This window comes from Melanotaenia boesemani, chromosome 12 (genome assembly GCF_017639745.1).
Source record: "Melanotaenia boesemani isolate fMelBoe1 chromosome 12, fMelBoe1.pri, whole genome shotgun sequence".
Classification (NCBI taxonomy): domain Eukaryota; kingdom Metazoa; phylum Chordata; class Actinopteri; order Atheriniformes; family Melanotaeniidae; genus Melanotaenia; species Melanotaenia boesemani.
This window is the reverse complement of record NC_055693.1, coordinates 26452365-26472165: the sequence shown is the minus strand read 5'-3', so window position 1 is coordinate 26472165 and position 19801 is coordinate 26452365. Positions and strand designations below refer to the sequence as shown.

At 39.9% G+C, this 19801-nt stretch overlaps 1 protein-coding gene across 2 annotated transcripts in view; it reads right to left on the bottom strand.

The window, feature by feature from the left end:
* The window catches only part of LOC121650361 (neuropilin-2-like), a 97893-nt gene that overhangs the window by 58642 nt on the left and 19450 nt on the right, over positions 1–19801 (bottom strand). For both annotated transcript variants that reach the window (XM_042001839.1, XM_042001840.1), the window contains exons 3-6: positions 14378–14559; positions 5446–5673; positions 2954–3109; positions 2693–2862 (exon numbers count right to left, since the gene is read on the bottom strand). In XM_042001839.1, coding sequence (XP_041857773.1) covers positions 2693–2862; positions 2954–3109; positions 5446–5673; positions 14378–14559 — 736 coding nt within the window. The remainder of the gene's footprint in view (positions 1–2692; positions 2863–2953; positions 3110–5445; positions 5674–14377; positions 14560–19801) is intronic.

Below are 19801 nucleotides of genomic sequence, written 5' to 3'. Positions count from 1 at the left end.
GAAGTCCAGATTCCAAAAGTTTTCTTAACCTTTAACCTCAAAAACTGTTTGTTACGGATCATCTTTCAACAATATCAATTGCAATTCAGAAGCTTGTGGTAATTGACAGTTCCTCACCGAAACCATATTTCATATTCTTTTAAGCCATCTCAATCCCAGACAGACAAATAGAGAGCAGAAGATGAGAAAGGTTCTACTTAAGGTCATAACATTTATTTTCCTCCATTGGAGCTGTTGAAACCCACAGATTAATCTGAGTGTGCTGTGTGAGTGTGTGCTGTATGTCCCACTGGGGTATAGTACAAAACACCGGGGGAGGTAAAATGCTGTGTTTGTTATCCGTCAGAGAGACAGGTGTTTTAGATTACTTCCAACACACACACACACACACACACACACACACACACACACACACACACACACACACACACACACACACACACACACACACACACACACACACACAAACGTGCCTGAACTGGTAGCGGAAGACTGAGATCCACCAAGACAACTAATCAATAGTCTGAAACTGATGAGAAGAACTGATGAGAAGAGATGAGATGGAGGAGTGAAGAGTGAGGTGGCAGGAGAGAGAAAAAGAAAGAAAAGGAAGAAGGCGAAGAACAAATGTAAGAGAGAGAAAGAGAGAGAGAGAGAGAGATGTTAAGTGAGCCTTCCCAGGGAAGGTCTCTCATCAATCACAGAGCTGTTAAAACAACGAAGCCACCAGAGCTTGCATCATCAATCTGCACCACACCTCACTGGAATATGCCACGATAGAATAGAATAGAATAGAATAGAATAGAATAGATAAATAGTGGAGGCTAAGTCAGAAAACCTGCCATTAAGAGAGATTCAAAACACAAACATGGTTTTTGAGTTACTGTGGCAAAGCATACGTGGCTGACCTGGAAAAACACACACACACACACGCACACACAACACATGCACATGCTAAGTTATAGGACACCACAGGGTGCATGATGCAACAAGGAGAGGCACGATGGCATCTATGACAGCTGCTTGTCAAGGCAGAAGCTATTACATGCACACACACACACACACACACACACACACACGCACACACACATTGGTTCTCGCTCTCTGTTAGGTGTTAACGCAATGAAACAGCTGAGAGCCTCTGTGGAACACAACAACCCAACCACAACACCAGGGAGGCATAAAAACAGCATGGGGGAGATTCGGGCTGTTTTTCCAGCAAACTGTGATGCCCAATTTAATCCAAATATCCCAGACAATAAAATTCAAATTGGGGTCTTTCCCTGAATTAAGAAGATTTTCATAATCTGAACATGGAAAGAGCCTCTCAACAGATTTTGTTAAATGCAGTGATAATAAGAATAGTTAGTGTATTGTGGGTGTGGGCTGCAGGGATTGAGCTGTCTGCTGGAGGAGGTAAGTTAGAGGAAGTGTGAGGCTGATGGGACCTTGGCGTCATGCTGCGTCTTGGCCACAGTCCCTTCCTGTGTTTTTCTGGGCCAGAGTCTGGCAACAATAAAATTCCAAACTACTGTTTCTAGTTCACATCTTTATGTGACGTCTATGACTGAGTCATTGGTCCTAGAGGATGATGTCGTTTGCATATAAATGAACATGAACGAAATGATCAGATTTAATCTGTGCAGCCAGCCAAAAACTTTTGTTATTAACCTTAAAAATCTTTCAGGTTTTGCTAAAAGGTAGTTTAGAAAAACCTTTAAAGTGGACAGTTGACTTTAGGCTCTCACAGTGAGCTCAAATCTTGGAAGCTTGGATTTTGCAGTGCGATTATATATCTGGCAGCTGACAGCCAGAACAGTCAGCAAACTGCACAGGACAGTTGAGGTCAGTGGTTTTCAGCTTGAGGTGCGGCATCCTGCAGAGGGCATGCAGCATTAGTGTTAAGGACGGTTCCAACTAAAAGATTTGCTTTTTCTTACATATCATTAAATCAATGTATCAGTCTACTTCTACTATGAATTATATCCTTTAAAAAGAATCTAACAAACTCCAGGCATTGTTTCAAAGGTCATAAGGTGAAAAGATTAAGGTTATGATAAAACAGAGCTGCTGGCCCCCCAGAATTGCCCTTAAAATCTTAAATACATGTGTTCAAGTGAGTGTTTAGTTTAAAATGTTTTTATGAAAGTTGACCTAAAAAGAACAGCAGAGCTGCAAATACCACCTAAAACAAACCCAATCCCTATTTAAGCTCACCGGACCTGAACAAAAGGCAAAGCTGGAGCTGGAGGTTGGCTTTGTGAAACTAGCAGAAGGTGACATCCAACAAGATAAACGGTTGTTTACAGAGGGCAACTGACTGAAAAGTCCCTCTCTGGCTGGACAGAGTGAACCTTCGCTCTTCAGCCACACGGCCTCATAAGTCAAGCTTATCTCATGGATGGCACAAAGTTGGCATCGTGATGGCACACAGGAAACAATGCCTCACCCAGGCTGCTAAACCTTGATAGCACTACACCTCCCACTCGCTATCCCGCACATACACACATGACACAAATATATCTGCAGTAGAGTTAATACGATATGTGAACACCAAGAAAAACATGTTAAAATAGCAAAGAAATGGATTTTAGTATAATATTTTTAGTATGAGTAGAGGATCATAAGTTTGGAGTTCTGATTTTTGTGCTGCATTCTGATGAACAAAGCAACCTTATCCTGGGATTTGTACCTGAATGTACTCCCTGTTGTTGTCTTCATTCGGCGTCCATCCGTTGTCGTTGTAATTGAGTCGGGCCTGACGTGGCAACCAATGTCCATCATAGAAACTTGAGGAGGCAGTGATTTGGTCATCTGTGATCTTTCCTGACTCCATACCAAATGCACTGCTACAGTGGAAAGCTGCGAGAGCACCACAGAAGGAGGCAAAAAGGTCATGACCAACTCTTTCTTGGTTTATATTTAAATAAAACACACTCTGATTTAAACTTACTTTCACTGACTTCCTTGTACGTCATGTTATATCGAGCTGAGAAGCCATCTTTAGCCACGGCCATGTCAGTGTGGAAGGACAGGGAGAGGATCCCAGTGGATGACTGGATCTCAGGAGGCACCCTGGTCCCACAGTATCGACCAATCTGAGGGCCCACTGTCAGTCAAACAAGATTTATTAGGTTAGCTGGAAATCGGATAAAAATAAAAACTACCGTCAGCTCAGAAACTGTATGCCATCATTTCTGTTTTTATTTGTCTGACTCATGAGAGAATATTCCAGGGACTTATCTTTGAATCCTTCAACTCTCAAATGTGTTGGTTATTTGCTTCTTGCACTGTTTTCTCTTTCATCTATTATCTCTTTCACTCCCTTCTTTCCTGACATGTGCTCATCACTCCACTCCTCGTGTCATCGCCTTGCCTCCCTTAATCTGCCATCTCTATCTCAGGACTGAAAGTGGTTTTACAAGATGCTCTCTATAGTATATATATATATGTGTGTGTGTGTGTGTGTGTGTATGTGTAAATCCAAGGATCTAAATGATTCCACTCGTGTCTTCCTTTCTAATAGCCCACTGTACCACGAGTTGTCAATGTGTCAACACAAACAAATGATTGTGATTTAAAGCCCAGGGGTGTGTGTGTGTGTGTGTAAAGGAGTAGGAGCACAGATAGTACATTCATCCTCCAAAGTCCCTACTCCCTTCTTACACACAGATATACACATGAGGAGGTCTGCGGAGGAGGAGGAAGAGGAGGAGGAGAGAAAATAGCCAACGATCGATCAGTGCTATTGATTTTTTTCTTCCCTTTTGGAATGGCTGGATATTTGAAATAGGGCTCTTGAGCAAATAATGGCAATAACTCTTCTCGTGATGGTGGTGGGGAGAAGGAAAACAGGAACAAGAGGAGAGTGGAGCAGAACAAATGTGATATACAGTAAACTGTGGGTCTTTTGTTTTGTGTCATTTCCTTTGAATTGTTGAATGTAGATGGAAGCAAACAACTGACTAGTCTGTTATCAGAGGAGATAAAACCTGAAAGCATCGGTACTTCTACACATTAAAGTACAGTATGTTGGATCAAATGAAGAAACGTAGTATTAGTGTTTTCTTTTTCTTTTCGTATTTAGCTATAATCAGGTGAAACTCTCATTTGCTCGTCGTTTGTCTTTAACCTCTTTAACTGGTTTACGGACTAACCCGCCTTCTATCAGCGTCTCCTCCCTTCTTCCCACTCCTTTAACCCAAACATACTCTGTCTTCTTCTTTTCCTGCTTGACTTTTCCTGTTCTCTTTTCCTGTTGGCAATTCTACACTCATGCAGAGGGCAAAACTAAAAATCCTTCACCTCTGACTCTGAATTTTATTTCTTTTTAGTCCCTTTCCTCTACATTTCACTGTCTTTCCTTTCATCCTGCAGTCTCTCTTGTCATTTCCCTTCATCAACAATAGGTGCCTTTCACTTTCTTCCTCTTCCACCTTTTTCCTTTTGCAGACTCTCATGCAGCAGCTGTCTTTGTATGCTTTATCCTTGTAAGCAGCTGTTTTGTTCATGTGTACAATTGCTCCGTCTTTCTGTTGCCCTGCAGGCTAAATTCATATTTTCAGTAAAGTTCATAGCGAGCGCAGCTCTGTTGTTGGCACTCTTCTTCAGCTAAAGTGAATCAGTCTTTGCTGAGTGATTTTTAAGCTGCATACAAGGTTTGGCAATCAAACAATGTCTAATACTTCCAATCTGATTTTCCAGTTTGGGAGGTATATTTTTATAATGGAATGGAAAGTATCTGACATCTTAAAGTAAATGCTTCAGGAGCTTGTTTAGGATAGTATAATCCTGCAAATATCAATTTTCCAAGAAATATTTTCCCCTCTTTCCAGTCCCAGTTACTGAATTCCCTAGAAAGCCTGCTTCTCTTATCTTGATGGCAGACCACAAATCTTTAGGCCTTTATGTTCATACCAACATCTCCATTTGTTCCAGTCTTCCCAGCAGCCCTTCCACCGCTCCACTAATTCTCTCTACCCCTTCCATCGCTTGAAACGAGACCCAAGGTCTTTTGCCTTAGACTTGTCTTTCTAAACTCTTCCAATTTTTTTGCAGCCAGACCAGAAATATCTCAGCTCACTGCCGTTCCCCCTTTCACCTCCAATCTTTTCTACCTCTGCTCAGAAACTTCTATTTTATTTTCCCCTTTAAAAGTTATGTTGTTTCTCCACAGTAGGTGCCAGCATCCTGCCTGTAAGCTCAGCTTTCATCTACCAGCACAAAGCTACTAAAATAGTTGCTGCTCCACCTCAGTCAATAATGATGTAGGCAGGGCATGATACACACACTTTTTACTGTACTGACTCACAGTACTTTTGAGCTATTGCTGAACATTTCCATCAAGAACACCATCGACATTCAATGTATTTTCCACAACTTGCATAAATACTGTGGAGAATACCAGAGTATGGACAAAATACTTCCAAAGTGAAAGATTTTTACCTCCGGGGAGTCCGTCCCACACCTCCAGCCAGTCATACTTGCAGTCTCCATCACTACCTGGCAGGGGATCGTTCTCCAGGTCAAAGGTGAGGAAGGTGAGGGTGACATCCATGCTGGGCGGGACAATGATGATGAAGGAACACTCCAAGTTGTGGGGGTATTTGTCAGGAAATCCTGGGGACTCAATGAGACCCGAGGGACTGGTGAAATTACGGGAGCAGTCTGAGCCTGTTAAGAAGAGACAAAACAAGTTGGAAGATACATATGTTAAAAAGGAAATCAACCTCTTTAGCAGCCTGATGTTGGTTAAAGTTGTTAACCTGAAAAATAAAAAAAATGTCAACAGATTTGTAAGTGTATTTGTTTAAAAAAGGATTTGGACACCAAAGGCTGTCATTAAACTTCAGAGTAATGGAATTATTCTAGGCAGAAACCCAAAGGTCCTGTTTCTTAGTAAGTTTTAAGCCAACTCAACACACTTTCTTCATTTCAGAAGTCCCAGATCAGTATCCACATTTTCCAGCCCAGTCTCACCAGTAAATCTATAACAGGTACGTTTGTCCACAACGTAGTCGTGTTACAACCCATGGTTAGAAACAATGAGGAACCACAACATACAGTATTATTAGTACTGTCACCCCTAACCATGCATAACTTTACAAACCTAACCGTGTGTTTTGCAATGTTTAAGCCAAACAATGTACATTCATTTTAGCATAATCTGTATTTTTTTAACTTTCTTTTCTTACATGTGAGTGAGAAGTAGAGAGGCGAAAGAAAAATGTTGTTTAGAAAAGATGTCAAACTGGGTTGGTTGGAAACTAATGGCTCTGACCAGCCCATCCTTCCTCCTTATAAGCATCCATGGCCAAACCAACATGAGACACTGAACACTGATGTAATAGATGCATAAGATGTCAAAGGTAAGGTCATGCAGTGAGATGTATGCAGTGTAGCTGTATTTAGAAAGGACAATGAGTTGAGAAAACAGTCGTACAATTCGTGATAGCTATGACACATTCTGTGGTGAGCTCTGGTTCCATGTTACATACTTTAAACAGTTCATGCAATTTAAAATACGACTATGAAGTAGTAATATATAAATGGGAGACACATATTTAAAGGATGTTAATAAAATTAAACAAGCATAGAAAAACATGAAGCTGATTTAGCTGTTTTAGCTTCATAATTACCAGTAATAAAAAATAATCACATAAAATGTTTTCTGACAGGAATCGCTCACATAACATGACAGAGATTAGAGTACAGGACTTAAAAGTGTGTAAGCCATAATTATTCACATCCTCATCACTGTCTATGTGTTTTATAGTAGATAGACCGAACCATTTATAATAATAGTAACCCTAACAATATACTTTTTAAATGCCCAACCATTCACATGTGAGAACACGATGGAAATAGTAAGAAATCACGACTGGTGAGGAAAATGCAATGATTCTTAGAAACACCCACAATCTCATGCAGCAAGTGAGAGGGTTTAGTGCTTTTTGCTATAAGGGAGTGGCATTCACTCCTATTGTAATTTCTCTTTGTAGTATTTTTTCATTTTCATTTTTGTTGCTGAGTAAACACCAGTCAGACTAGGAAAGAAACAGATGCAGGACCACAATGAACAAAGTAACTGTACAGTTTTGGAGCATTTATTGTACATTAGCTATTTTGTATTCTGCCATGAGATCGGATCACATGACCAATCTGATCTCACGACAGAGCATGAAGTAGCTACTTTGGTCAATCGTGGTCATTTCAGAGATCTCAACTTTAAGAGTCTGTCACATAAAATGCTTCAACTTGTGTATCTAACATCCTCGCAGGCCAGAGATGCTTCCAGCAGCTTCAAGGAAAATGGAAGCACCGCCTCCACCCTTCTTTAATCTTTGAGAAAAATGAGCAGACACAAGTCAGCAAGAGTAGGTATTAGAGAGACAGATAGTCTGCTGACAGTATCATGGATGGGTGGTCAACAGTTATGGGGAGCTTTTAGATTAGATCCTACATGCTCTCTCTCACACACACACACACATATACACATACTTGTAATGCCCCTCTATTAATACATTCTCGCATATTATAGAGAGAATGCACTCACACCAACTGGACCATTATTCCAGTCCAGCTAGCAGTGTGTGACCAAACACTCACACACAAACGCTGTCTAAGCCTCTTATGGCAACCCATTTCTCTCCGGTCTGCTTGGGTGTCTGCTATTGTGCTTACATCCTTCCATAAGTAAATGAAGAGAAGTAATTGAGAAAGAACACGTGCAAAATGTATTTACATGTGGCTGTGTTTGTGCGTGGTTATATAAGTTTGGGACAACTTGTATGCTACATATGTTTGGGTCACATCTGTAATACCCCTCCTCACATGTGTCTGACAGCACGTAAACATGAATTTTAATCAATCAAGCTCTCGGCGTGAGCTGCTTATCAGCTTGCGTGTTATAATGCAAACCAAACTGAAGTATTTGTTTTGTTTAACTTTCTCATACACACACAGCTGCTTGATTTTGTGTCGTCGGTGTGGATGATCGAAGTAAAACCTACAGTGGGACTGCAGCTTTTAGTGATGCAGTGCTGCAGTGCTGTGGCAGGTGTAGTCAAGGCATAGGGTAGGTTTGTGGAAGTGAATCTCAAAGTTAAAATCTTGTTACTTTGAGTGGAGATCTCCATGGCAACTTGGCATGCTGACTGACAGATGCTATAAGAGGGAAGTGTATTTATTTATGAAACACTGTGTCATTTTCTTTAATTTTCAACATCTCTGCTGTAACTGTGGTTATAGCTGAGTATACTCATGTTGCTGTCTCCACCCTGTTTCTGCACATATTGTTACTTAAAATCAGCTTCCAGATTTACTCTGACACACAAATGCTTCCTGTATGTCTATCTGATCATCTAGTTCCATCACATCTATTTTAAATTAGATTAAAAAAATGCCTATTATAATTACATCTTTTTTCTGCTGTTCCACTTTTTTGGTCTGATTTTCTTGTTATCATGATCTTCTCCATCATGCGGTGAACCCAGACGGAGGCAAACACACGCTCAGACATAGGCACACTGTTTCTCAGAGGGCTCCTCTTGTGTCTGGCCCCCCTGCAGAGGCCGTCGCCGCATTACACGGGTCTGCGTGACTATGTGTGTGTGTGTGTGTGAGTGTGTGTGTGTGCAGAGTGAACGCCTGAACAGCTTTGTAGCCCACAGCGATTTTATTCCCCTCTCATTACTTCATGAACATAGCAACAACACTTTCGCCCTCCTTTCTCCTGCCTTGCTCTGGTCCGTCTCTTCTCCATGCTTCCTCTCAGCAAACACCTACCTCCACCTTGTCTCATGCACTATTCTCTTCTTATTACTTCTCAACTGTTTGAAAAGGATTAGGGTGAAAGAAACACATGTTTCACTTGTAAGGTTTGGGGAACTATAGGGTGTGTGTGTGTGGATGTGTGTTGCTGGGTAGATCTGGTGTGGGTGCTCATGCCTCGTTGATCTCTAGGAGGCAGGGCGAGGTTTGTCAGTGCAGTGTGTAATGATATTCTGGCATAATAACCACTGACTTATCTCAGCCGTGAGCGAACATTATAAAAATGTGCATGTGCATTTATATGTTTGTGCGTGTCTCATAAACTGACATACAGACATCCAATTTCAGTGAAACTGTCTCTCATGCCAAAGGGCTGTTAGTTGGATGAAACCCACATTTACAGCCTTCCCTCAAACACGCATGTAGGTACACATGCAGAGGAATTTTACAAGAACAAGCAAGCTGAAAGACACACACTGCAGACGACCACACACAGTTAAACAGTTGCAGAGAAACCACAGCTCGATTTTTCCTCATGTATGTTTGGATTCCACCTGGGTGTCATTTAAGTTAGAGGCATGTGGTGCTAAAGCTGCTTTGACATTATATTTCTGCCTCTGATTCTGGATCTCAGAGTTTATTTCTCTTCATGAACTGTCTCTTCAATCAAATTCCAGCTGACATATGAAGTCAAGCTGTCATAACATAATTACCCTCTAAGTGATTCCACTTAAGTTTTACTACAAGCTCAGATCCAGCAATTCTTAGTGACGTAATTCAGCAAAACATTTGGAAATTTTTCCTTATGATGTTTACATGAAATGATGACTCTTGGAGCATTTGAAGGACTCTTTCATCTCTACTTTTGGTCCAAACTTATCAGGACCAGGGCCTCACCATGTGGCTCAGACTGAAACATGGTTTGATTCAATTTCATGATAAAACATTTACAGGATGCATTTTGGTGGGAGCAGAAAACAAAGTTGCACATGTCATTGCATAAAGCAGTGAAACCGCCAAGGACATGGCTCACTTTGATAAAATGGTGATTTTATTTATTCTGCAACTGTTGTGGTGATGACAGAAGTCTACCTTCTGAGCCGATAGCATATTGACGTACTTTACTCTCCCATCTACAAACCAATCCGTGCTGAGTAGAGGAGAGAGCCATGCAAAGATGATGATAACAGAGTATGCCATAAACACTTTAGGAAGCAGAATAATTGCTGTGTTAAATACAAACTAACTGCAATGTTGAAATACGTTATAACAAACTCAAGAACTTTGGTCTGGACTTTCGGGTGAAAAAAGAAATGTTTACCACCAGTCTAAACCCTGTCTGTTATATAAAATATTTACAAACAAAATCAATCTGAATATAGTTGAAATGAAAATGAGTTTTTGGAACCACACACATGAAGGTTGTTGGTTATATTACACAAAAAGTGTCCCTTACTTCCACTCTTCCAACCATATAATGGTTTGTTTGGTTTATTTAAAATTTTTCTTTTTCTTTTTTTCTTTTAAAAAACTTGAAAACTTTTTGTTATTTGTTTTTGTTACCACAATGATCCTGTGCTTGTTTCTAGGTTAGATCTGGAACCACTTTCCTCAATGGAAGCCAGAGGAGGGAAGAAGGAGTGATATTATTGGTTAGACTCTGTAATAAACTGACTTGATTAGTCGGACAGAGGCAGGGAGGAAATGCCTAAAGGCATCAGCTAGAACGTAAACAACACCAGTTATTGGAGGGATTGTCAAGATAACTTTCACATTACACAACCTTGAGTGTGTGTGGTTGGATGTAGATGTACTTGTGACTCATAAATATATATTAACTTGGTTGGCTTCAGCTGAAGTTGATCAATTTTTTCATTTAGGTCAAAAACTAATGACCAGGTGGGCCATCTTTTGGTTTTCTGGTTATGAGCCGAGGTTAAGCTTGTAAGATCGGAGATAAAGCCAGAAAAATCTACAGGGAATGAATAGAAGACAAAGTAGTGTGACAAAAAACAGAAACGGCTGTAGACGTGAATGTGTGAACCAGTGTTTGCGTGCAGACATCCAAGCTGTCCAACATTTGCGATCCAGCCTGCATCAGTGCAGTCATATGTGTGTGTATGCGTGTGTGTGTGTATGCAAGTCTGGTGAGTTCTGGGTCACAATAACAGCTGGGGGCACGCTGCCTAGACAGTCAAATTTGATTGGCTAGCACATTTTCCTGCCTTCATTGGTATTGGGTGGAATTTTACTACAATATCCATAGCAACAGAGGTGTAAACAACAACAAGTGAGGCATGCCTGTTTGTTTGGCTTGTAAGTAATTGTAAATCAAATAAAATAAATTTTTAAAAATGTTTTTATTTGAAGCTGCCCCATTGGTTTTTACTCATCTATATGGATGGATCATGAACTTTTTTTTATATAATTTCACAGACTTGCAGACCTTCCCTTTAGCTGAAATAGGTTTGAGAAGAAAACTGCCTCTAAATGTTCACTCAAGGGGATGAAGACATTCATAGGAAGCAAAGAAATAAAAAAATCAAAAACAAAGTGACTGAATGTGATAAAGACCTGAAACAGAGTAGCTTTATCACAACAAAGAGTGACAGCTTCAAGTTAAATATAGACTAAATCTGATCAGATTGTTTTAGTGGTTTTCAAAAACAACTGATGTCTCCAGGCAACGACATTTCCTGGCCCAAGAAAAATTATTTCAGCCCAGTAAGCAAAGTCTTCTGGCAAAGATGGTATGAGTGGAGCAACTGGGAAGAAAAGCCCAAATGAGATCATAGTAAAAATGGTTATATAAATAAATAAATGTTTAATCTGCTTTATGTGTTCAGTAATAGCTCAAAAGAAAGCTGCAATAATGTTTTTGAATTTCAGGGAACATTTAGGAAAGAAGAAAATTTTTTTCCTTTATTCGTCTGTCATATTTAGCTAGTTTACATGAGGCTGTGCAGTATTCACATAAGACACACATTTTAACATGCAAACACTCACACAGAAATTCACCCCCGCAACCAGACGTTCAGCTGCACCTTCCAGGATAACAAGATCTTGTTAGCAGTATAACAACAGCTTGAACGTCCCAAATGGCTATGTAGCTGCTGCCAGGAAGGGTTGGACGCAAACACACAGCAAGTTCTACAATTAGAGACAAACCAGGAGATGTCTCACAGAGGATGTGCAAAATAAGTCAATTGAAAATTAAAGTAATAATTGAAAACATACATAAGCATTACTTATATTTCAAATAGAAATACTATCCAACACTTGGTCCTTAAAGGGGAAAATAACCTGAAGAACTGCAAAACAGCAGCTCCTCAGAGGAAGAAAGGGAAGTAAAAGCTTGTCTTAACTTTCCAACCTTAAAACTCGGTGCTTCTAACACATTTTGTTGGTATACTGACATCCATAATGCACATTTCTGAAGCCGTCATTGCCCTGCAGCATCCCAATGCTGAGAAATCACACTTGAAAACTTTTGTTTATAGAAGCATCACATTACAGCTGTGTTTGTTTTACAGCACCACGTCACACCAGCAACTGGATATCAACACAAAGGCTGTTTGAACCTGCACCATGGCTGATTCAGCAAATAAACCCAAGAGGACATAATGGAAGGAAGCAAAGACAAGAAGGAGAGAAAGTGACAGAGCATAAGATCCGACAAAAGTCAGTTTTTGATTTGCTGGAGCGAGCTCAGAGAAGAGACACGACGCAAGACAAATTTGAAAATTTGAATTTGAAATACTGAACGAGCCTTTGTTAGGGCTGCTTTAAATTTTAGAGGAAAAAAAACAAAAACAAATACACTTCCATTTGGAGATTATAAAACATAATTTAATTTGATTGTGTGTGTTTTTGTTCAAGTTATTAGCAGGTGCTGTTTTATAGTTGATAATTACTCCAATAAATCCAAAAAGGAAAACCTAAAATGTCCAAAACTGCTAGAAAAAAAAGGAAAAAAATGACCCAAGCAGAATTCCGTTGTTTTTCCTGGTGTCAGGGTAATTTCTGTAACTGTCTGTGGCAAAAAATAAACTCAATGCTGGCTAGCCTCTTCTTATCAAGCATGGTGTCCTTGTGGTGATCCTCTTGTTAGCATAGCCTGCTAAAGATAGTTTAGGGAACCTGCTTGATTAATCTGTTTTTCTTTCTGTTATTTCTAAGCCTGGGGGAATTGCAGACTGGGAAGCCCTAGGAAAACTATTCTGGTTTTGACAAAGAAGCAGTCTGGTCAAACTGTTAAAACAACTGTTCCAGCAAGTGTCTCACCTGACGAACATGGACTTTTGCAACTGGTAACACTGGTTTGTTGCAGCCAGGTTCATTACTTTTCTGTTGTATTTAAAATGCAGGATTCAGACTTTTTTTTAACATTACTTTGGTCTGTTTTGATTTGACTGTCCCTTCAATCATTTAGATCATGTGTGGGATTGAATAAAACTAGTCTATTTATAAGATCTTGTCAAAACCAAGTACAAAGTCATCACAGCAAGAGATAAGATGACACACTTTTTCTCCTATAAATGACAGTTATAGGCTCAAATTGAGAAAGTTATACAGTTTATGATCAACTTAAAAAATGGCTCAATACACCTGTAATAAAAGTCAGAGTATAAAGCAGAGAAACAAATGGTAAACGCCCCCATAAAACCTCTGGTGTGTTTTCTTTCATGTCTGGTAGGTTTACAACATTAAAGTCCAAAATAAATCAATAGGTTCACAAATCTTCCTCTCTTTCTGTGTCTTGGTGTCTTTTCTCTCTGGGGTGCTGGAGTGTGAACACTGACACCCTTGTTGTTGCTTTAAAGTCCATCAGGTGGTCAAGCACAAAGCACACACACACACACACACACACTAAAGAAATCCCAAAAGGTTGGTGCCATGAATTGAAAAACACAGACAACCACACGTGTTGTGTTAGTAACCTCAGCCCTCTGTGTGTGCATGTGCGTTAGCGTGTGTATGTGTGTGCGTCTCAGGGGAACAGGGCTCAGGACTCAATTAAGCAGGCATGTGAGGAATGCTTTCAGGGGGAACGGGACAAGATGGCTGTGGGGACGACATTACGCGCCTCTCTGTCTCACTTGCCCTTGATCTCAATTGGTCTCACTTTGGCTGACCCATGGCAGCGTGAAGGGGACCCATGTCAGGCACACACACTTAGACACACACAAAGTGCCATGAAGTGAAGCAATGACCCGCCCGGACAGACTACAGGACTCTCAAGGGTCCTCTACTGTGTGTCTCCATGGCTCCCTCTCCGATGACTCCGGGAAGATAAATTAAGCTTGATCACCTAATGACCTCTAGTAGCTTGTAATACAGTTGCTAATAGCCTATTCATAGGTGAGCTCCTTATACACACTCTGGTTTACATAAGTTTCTCAATGTTTGAGGGTTGTTTAAAGTGAAACAGATTTTTTTTTATTGTTGGTTTAGAGTTATGGTGGATTCATTATATCACACATTTCTCCACCTTCATCAGTAGCTTTACATCATTAACCCCAAAGACAAGAAAATTATGTTAAACTTCCACGAATTCTGGATTTGTAGACGAAAAGGTCACAAGTAGCAAGAAGTAACTATTTACCAGTTTTAAAGATTTCATAGCGCAGCGAGAAGCCCGCCCCCTGGTGGGCGTAGTCTGACACAAACTTGATGTGAAGCGAGGGGCCCGATGATATGATCGGCGCTGGGGCGATGTTGCTGCAGTGCTTTCCCAGCAGGTCAGCTGTCTCCGAGTTCCCATCATGGATCTCCACATAGTCATACCTACAAAAGACAAGCAAGTGTTCAGAAACAATCACCTTATTTCATCTCATCTCAAACATCACGTCATTACATTCCCGTCCAGGGATTTGCAGCATTTGGAAAGTCACAGCGAGGGCAAAAATTCATTTACTGGAACAGCAGCTTCCAATACCTTCATACATACTTAAACACTAGCAGAAGTTAAAATAATATAATGAGGTGTGAAGTGGGAGAGGAGAAGGGAAACTTAATTTGAAGAGGAGAAATGTGTTAAATCTTTAGAGCTGCTTTGAGTCTGATGTGATTAGTTTTCTTTCTTTTTTCTTTCTTTCTTAGTTCTTTCATTTGGTAGGTGACACACTGGATCCGCCAATAAATGAGCAGTTTGTTTGCAACCATGAGAGACTGGAAGAACTTCTGAAAGCACAGCTACTATCAGCAAAGTCGTGGTGTCATTACAATTCAAATAAATTCAGCAGAAGAGCCACCTGCAAGAAGAAAGGAAACTATGCAATCATTTCACTGCAGTGACGGCAATCCATCTGCACAGGGCATCAATTACAACAACAATTCATTACACATGTCACATGTTTTAAAATCACAAAATATGACTCACACTTCAACACAACTTGTTTACAAGTTTTGGATTTTTAAAGACACAGAATGCAGCTTTTTTTAAAGGAATGATTATGAGAAATGACAAAAAAATGATACCATACATGAATTTCTGCTGAGGTCAAAGTCACAAAATGTTTAATGTTCATGAATAATTTAGTTTCCATGTCTACATATGAAGTGGTTCAATTAATTCGTGGTTTTTCTTTCTTTTTCTTTGCAGCATGTTTTATACATTTAAAAAAATCCTTGAAAGTTGCCACAAAAACAGAATAATCCACAATATTTACACACATATCTACTACAAGCAAGCTAGGAATTGTTCTCCTCTATAAAAGGAAGACATTGACAAGAAATCTATTTCTATTTCTGTTTCTTTCATGTTTTCTGACAACAAATGTTAAGGTCTATCAGTGGACCCACAGCAGGAGTGTTGCCTCTTTGTCTGGATACCAAGCACACACCTGCCTGGCTCTAAAATAGCTTCCTGGGAAGAAATTCCTGGAACAACTAAAGAAGAAAACTTCAGATTTAAATAAGTTCTCTTTCAATTAGAGTTTTTCTTACAGCAAAACAAAACTTTAGCTAAACTCTACTGGCATGTGTGTGAGTGCATTATACCAATAACCCCTGACATTATTAATAGTGAGTCACCCAGTTTCTGTAAACTTCCTAAAATACCTCAGAACTTCCATTCAGTTTAACAGCTATAGTTGTGAATTTATGCTGTTTAAAATTATAACAAGCCAGCAGCAGAGGACCTCCCAGTAAATCAGCAGATGAGGATATCATGTACCACTGGAAAATAAAAGCAAAGCACGCAGTAATTTGTTGCCATGCACATTAAAAATACACGAATATAAAGGGGGTGTTAATCTTTTCACTATTTGTTAGCTTACATTCACGTTTATGTGTCTCATTCCTAGACACATGAGCCAAAATACACACAAATATACATTGGTTTTGTCACTTAGGAGGACATAAAGGGTCAATTTACGGATTTCATAGAGCTTGTGTGTAAATACAGTCATAGAAAAAGGAAAATCAAATTGCTCCGTATCTTTAGTCATTTAATAAAAATTAAGCCAAAATGCAGAATGTGTGGAAAAAATGACAAAAAGGTGCATCCAGGTGCTGCTGAAAGCATTTTATTTATCATCTGCAAGTGTGGCTTCTGCTTTATAAGCTATAAAACTAAAACTAAAATTATGTTTGTTAACACAATGCCAAAGAGAAGACACATCAGCAATGATCTTGGAGAAACAATTCTTGCTGCCCATCTATCTAGGAGGGGTTATAAGACCATTTCCAACCTACTTAAGTTCAACATCCTACACTGAGAAACATTATTCCAAAGAGGAAAACACTGAAGACAGTTGCCAATTTTCCCAGTGGACATCCAACAACTTTAACTCAAAGTAAGTGCCAAACAAACGCCACATTTTTCTCTTCTATAAAAGCAGATAGTGACTGGCAAAAATTCTAAGTGTGCATCCTTAATATATATCGCTAGGTGAGGCAGATGGGATTCCTGTGTGTTTTGCTGCTGTAATGTGACTGTCGGACTTTTACGTGGGTGAACCTGTCCCTACAACAGTAGTCAGGCAAGTGTGTGAATGTGTGTGAACGCTCTCAGTGTCAGTAGTGGCGGCAGTCAGTGACGAGACGGCTTCGTCACAGTTTGCAAAGCTACATCTGAATGACCCACAAGATTTCTGCAACTATGTCTTTTAGACTGATGAGACAAGAGTGGAGATGTTTAGTGAAAACCAAACACAGTCCCAGAACAAATACATTATACCGACTGAATGTGGTGGAGTGATTTTGTTGTGTTCTTTTACAGCCACAGGACCTGGACCCCTTGCAGTCTTTCAATTAACCATAATCTCCTTTGTATATCAAGTATTCTAGTCAAATGTGATGCCATCAGTCTGGAAGCTAAAGGTGAGATGAAACTGGGTCATGCAACAAGACACCTATCAAGGTGTTTCAGTAGACCAGTCGAAGTCCAGACCTCAACCTGATTAAAATGCTGTGATGCCTTAAGAGAGATGTATAAATGATTGCTGTAAACTTCACTGAACTGAAGCAGCATTGTAAAGATTTTCTACCACAAAGATGTGGGGCACAACAACACTCCAGACAACAGACGTGAGTTCACTGGGAGCTTCACAAAATGCTGCCAAGGATACAGACGTGGTGTGTGTTGGCATTCAAAAATGTGTGTGTGTATGTGTTTTGGTTGTGGATATTCCTGTGCATGCAGTGATTCCTGAGTCTGTGCTGGTGTCTGTGTGCATCTCTGTGTGTGTGTGCAGTGTGACAGGTGAGCAACTTCCAAACATAATAAGGGTCACATCCTTGTTACCACCCCGTCATGTTCTGTGTAGAACTAACACCAGATTTATGATGCAAGCTGTCATAAATGGGTATGTGTGTGTGTGTGTGTGCATCTGCACATGTGGATATGTATGCAAGTTAGTGTGTGTGCCACAGCGCCTGTCATACATTCCCTAGAGATCACCTCATTGTGATGACAGTTTTCCTCATCCCCCCTTTCTAGTAGTGACAACTTTGTCTAACAGCAACTCAGCATCTCCAAGCAAAATTTCTTTTTCTTTTTTTTTAGCCCACTTCCTGCCCGATTTTTCACTTTTCAGTCTTTTTTTATTCCAAATCTTCTTTTATGTGCTCAGACGCATAAACAGGGACCAAGAACCTGTGTATGGATAAAACAAAAGAAGATGAAGAAATAACTTTTGAAGATTTTTATTCTTAATTTCCCATTTCTGACAGTACTAAAAAAAAAAAATAAAATAAAATCACCTATTTCATAAACATGTTTCTGTGACCTCAGGTGTGCATAGATGATGCAAAATGCAAAGGGCAATGAATAGTTTAAATTACGTCTTGCACACATGCAGTCAGAGAGAACATGAAACTACATTCATTCTGCCTTCTCTCCACCTTAGACAGACAAAGACAGGTGCCCCCCGTCCATGCCTTCCTCCCCACTGATTTGTACTTTTAGTAGAAAGCAGAAAGACAAACCCAGCAACTCCTCAGACCTGCCACACACACTTTGTTTGTAGTGATGCAGACACAGAGCCTGTGGTTATACACATGGATCTACAGCGGGGTTTGAGGTTTCCATTCTGTGTATGTGTAGGAGGTACACAGCCTCTAACAAACTGTTTAATCCCAACATTTCTCCCTCTGTGTCCCCCTCCTCTCTCCAAATATGTTTCACTGCAGACAATAGGTGATTTACTAAGACTCGCCAACAGGAATGACAAAAACTCCAAACTGTTCCATCCACTGGTTTTGTCAACATTAATTTTACAAGCTTTGTTTTTCATGAAGAAGTAAATGCTTGATTGAACGCCTGTACATGGAAGACCATAAACAAGAATGCATTGACATTAATCAAAGACTGACCAGTGGGGCTGATTTCAAATGTGAGATTTCTGTTTGTTTTGAGGCTGGAGGTGATTCAGAAGCAAGGGAAAGCTATCCATTAGCCTGCCTGATGGGAAAATCTTGGGCACAGATGAACTTCCACCTCTTCTTCCTCCTTGCTGCCTTTCACACATTCTGTCTCTCCAGGTTGGGAGTTGTCTTCTTACACCTGCAGAGTTCTTTCAAACATTGGGGGAGGACAAGGCGTCTAACCAGCTGCAACCAGACAAGTCTTGTTTGAAAATGAGGTTGAGAAATGGAAAATAAAAAGAAGTTTATTTAAGTATTATATGTGGTTTTACCATTTAGCCGCTTCTCTCAAAAATTGGAAAAACTGAACAAGCTAAGCTTACTCATCAAGCTTAAAAATTTGGGATTCTGCTGACATTTACGATTAAATTAAATCTTATTTGATCTTGAAATTATTGAAATTAATATGCAGCAACTTCCTTTTGTTTTTATCCTGTTTCCACTCCGCTGTAAACACTAAAAAAGGAAGTGAAACTTTTGAGGACACGCAAAATATCTTTTAGAGAAACATGTGTGCTTCATACACAGAACTTTATTTCAGCTTCAGTCATGTGAATGACACGATGTAATTTTAACCATCAGATATATTTTAAGGTGGATCAAAGGGAAGCAAAACTGCACTGCTGGCTCTCTGTCATGATTAACAAAACAAAAATACATTTGGTGGTTTTTCCAATCCCTTCTACTTCTTGCAAAACCAATAATGCCTGAATGCCATACCAAACTAGTTCAGCAGTTCTTAGTGTTTTTTTTTTTTTTAACTCTACACTGTACACCTCGAGAAGCAATAACTCAGGAATCACAAGTCCTTGTTCAGCCCACATCCAGGTTTTGACATTTCTAGATTAATTTTACAAAGTGTGAACAACTAAAAAAAAATAAGCAAATCCCCCATAACGTCTCTTTTTTGCTTATTGGATCCAAACCACGTCTGAAAATGGGTTAAAATTAGATTCCAATCAAAGACCTCCAGAGCGACAGCAGGACTGAGCAGAATCAATGCTGTTACAAGCAGAGCGTAATGGAGGACAGCATGGAGAAGGACACTCCACGGACAGATACATTCATAAACTTTCAACTGGTACGTTGGAGTGTGACTTCTGCACAGGCGAAGCTTTAAGGAAGCTGGTGATAAAAGTGCACCAGTAGCATAGCTAGA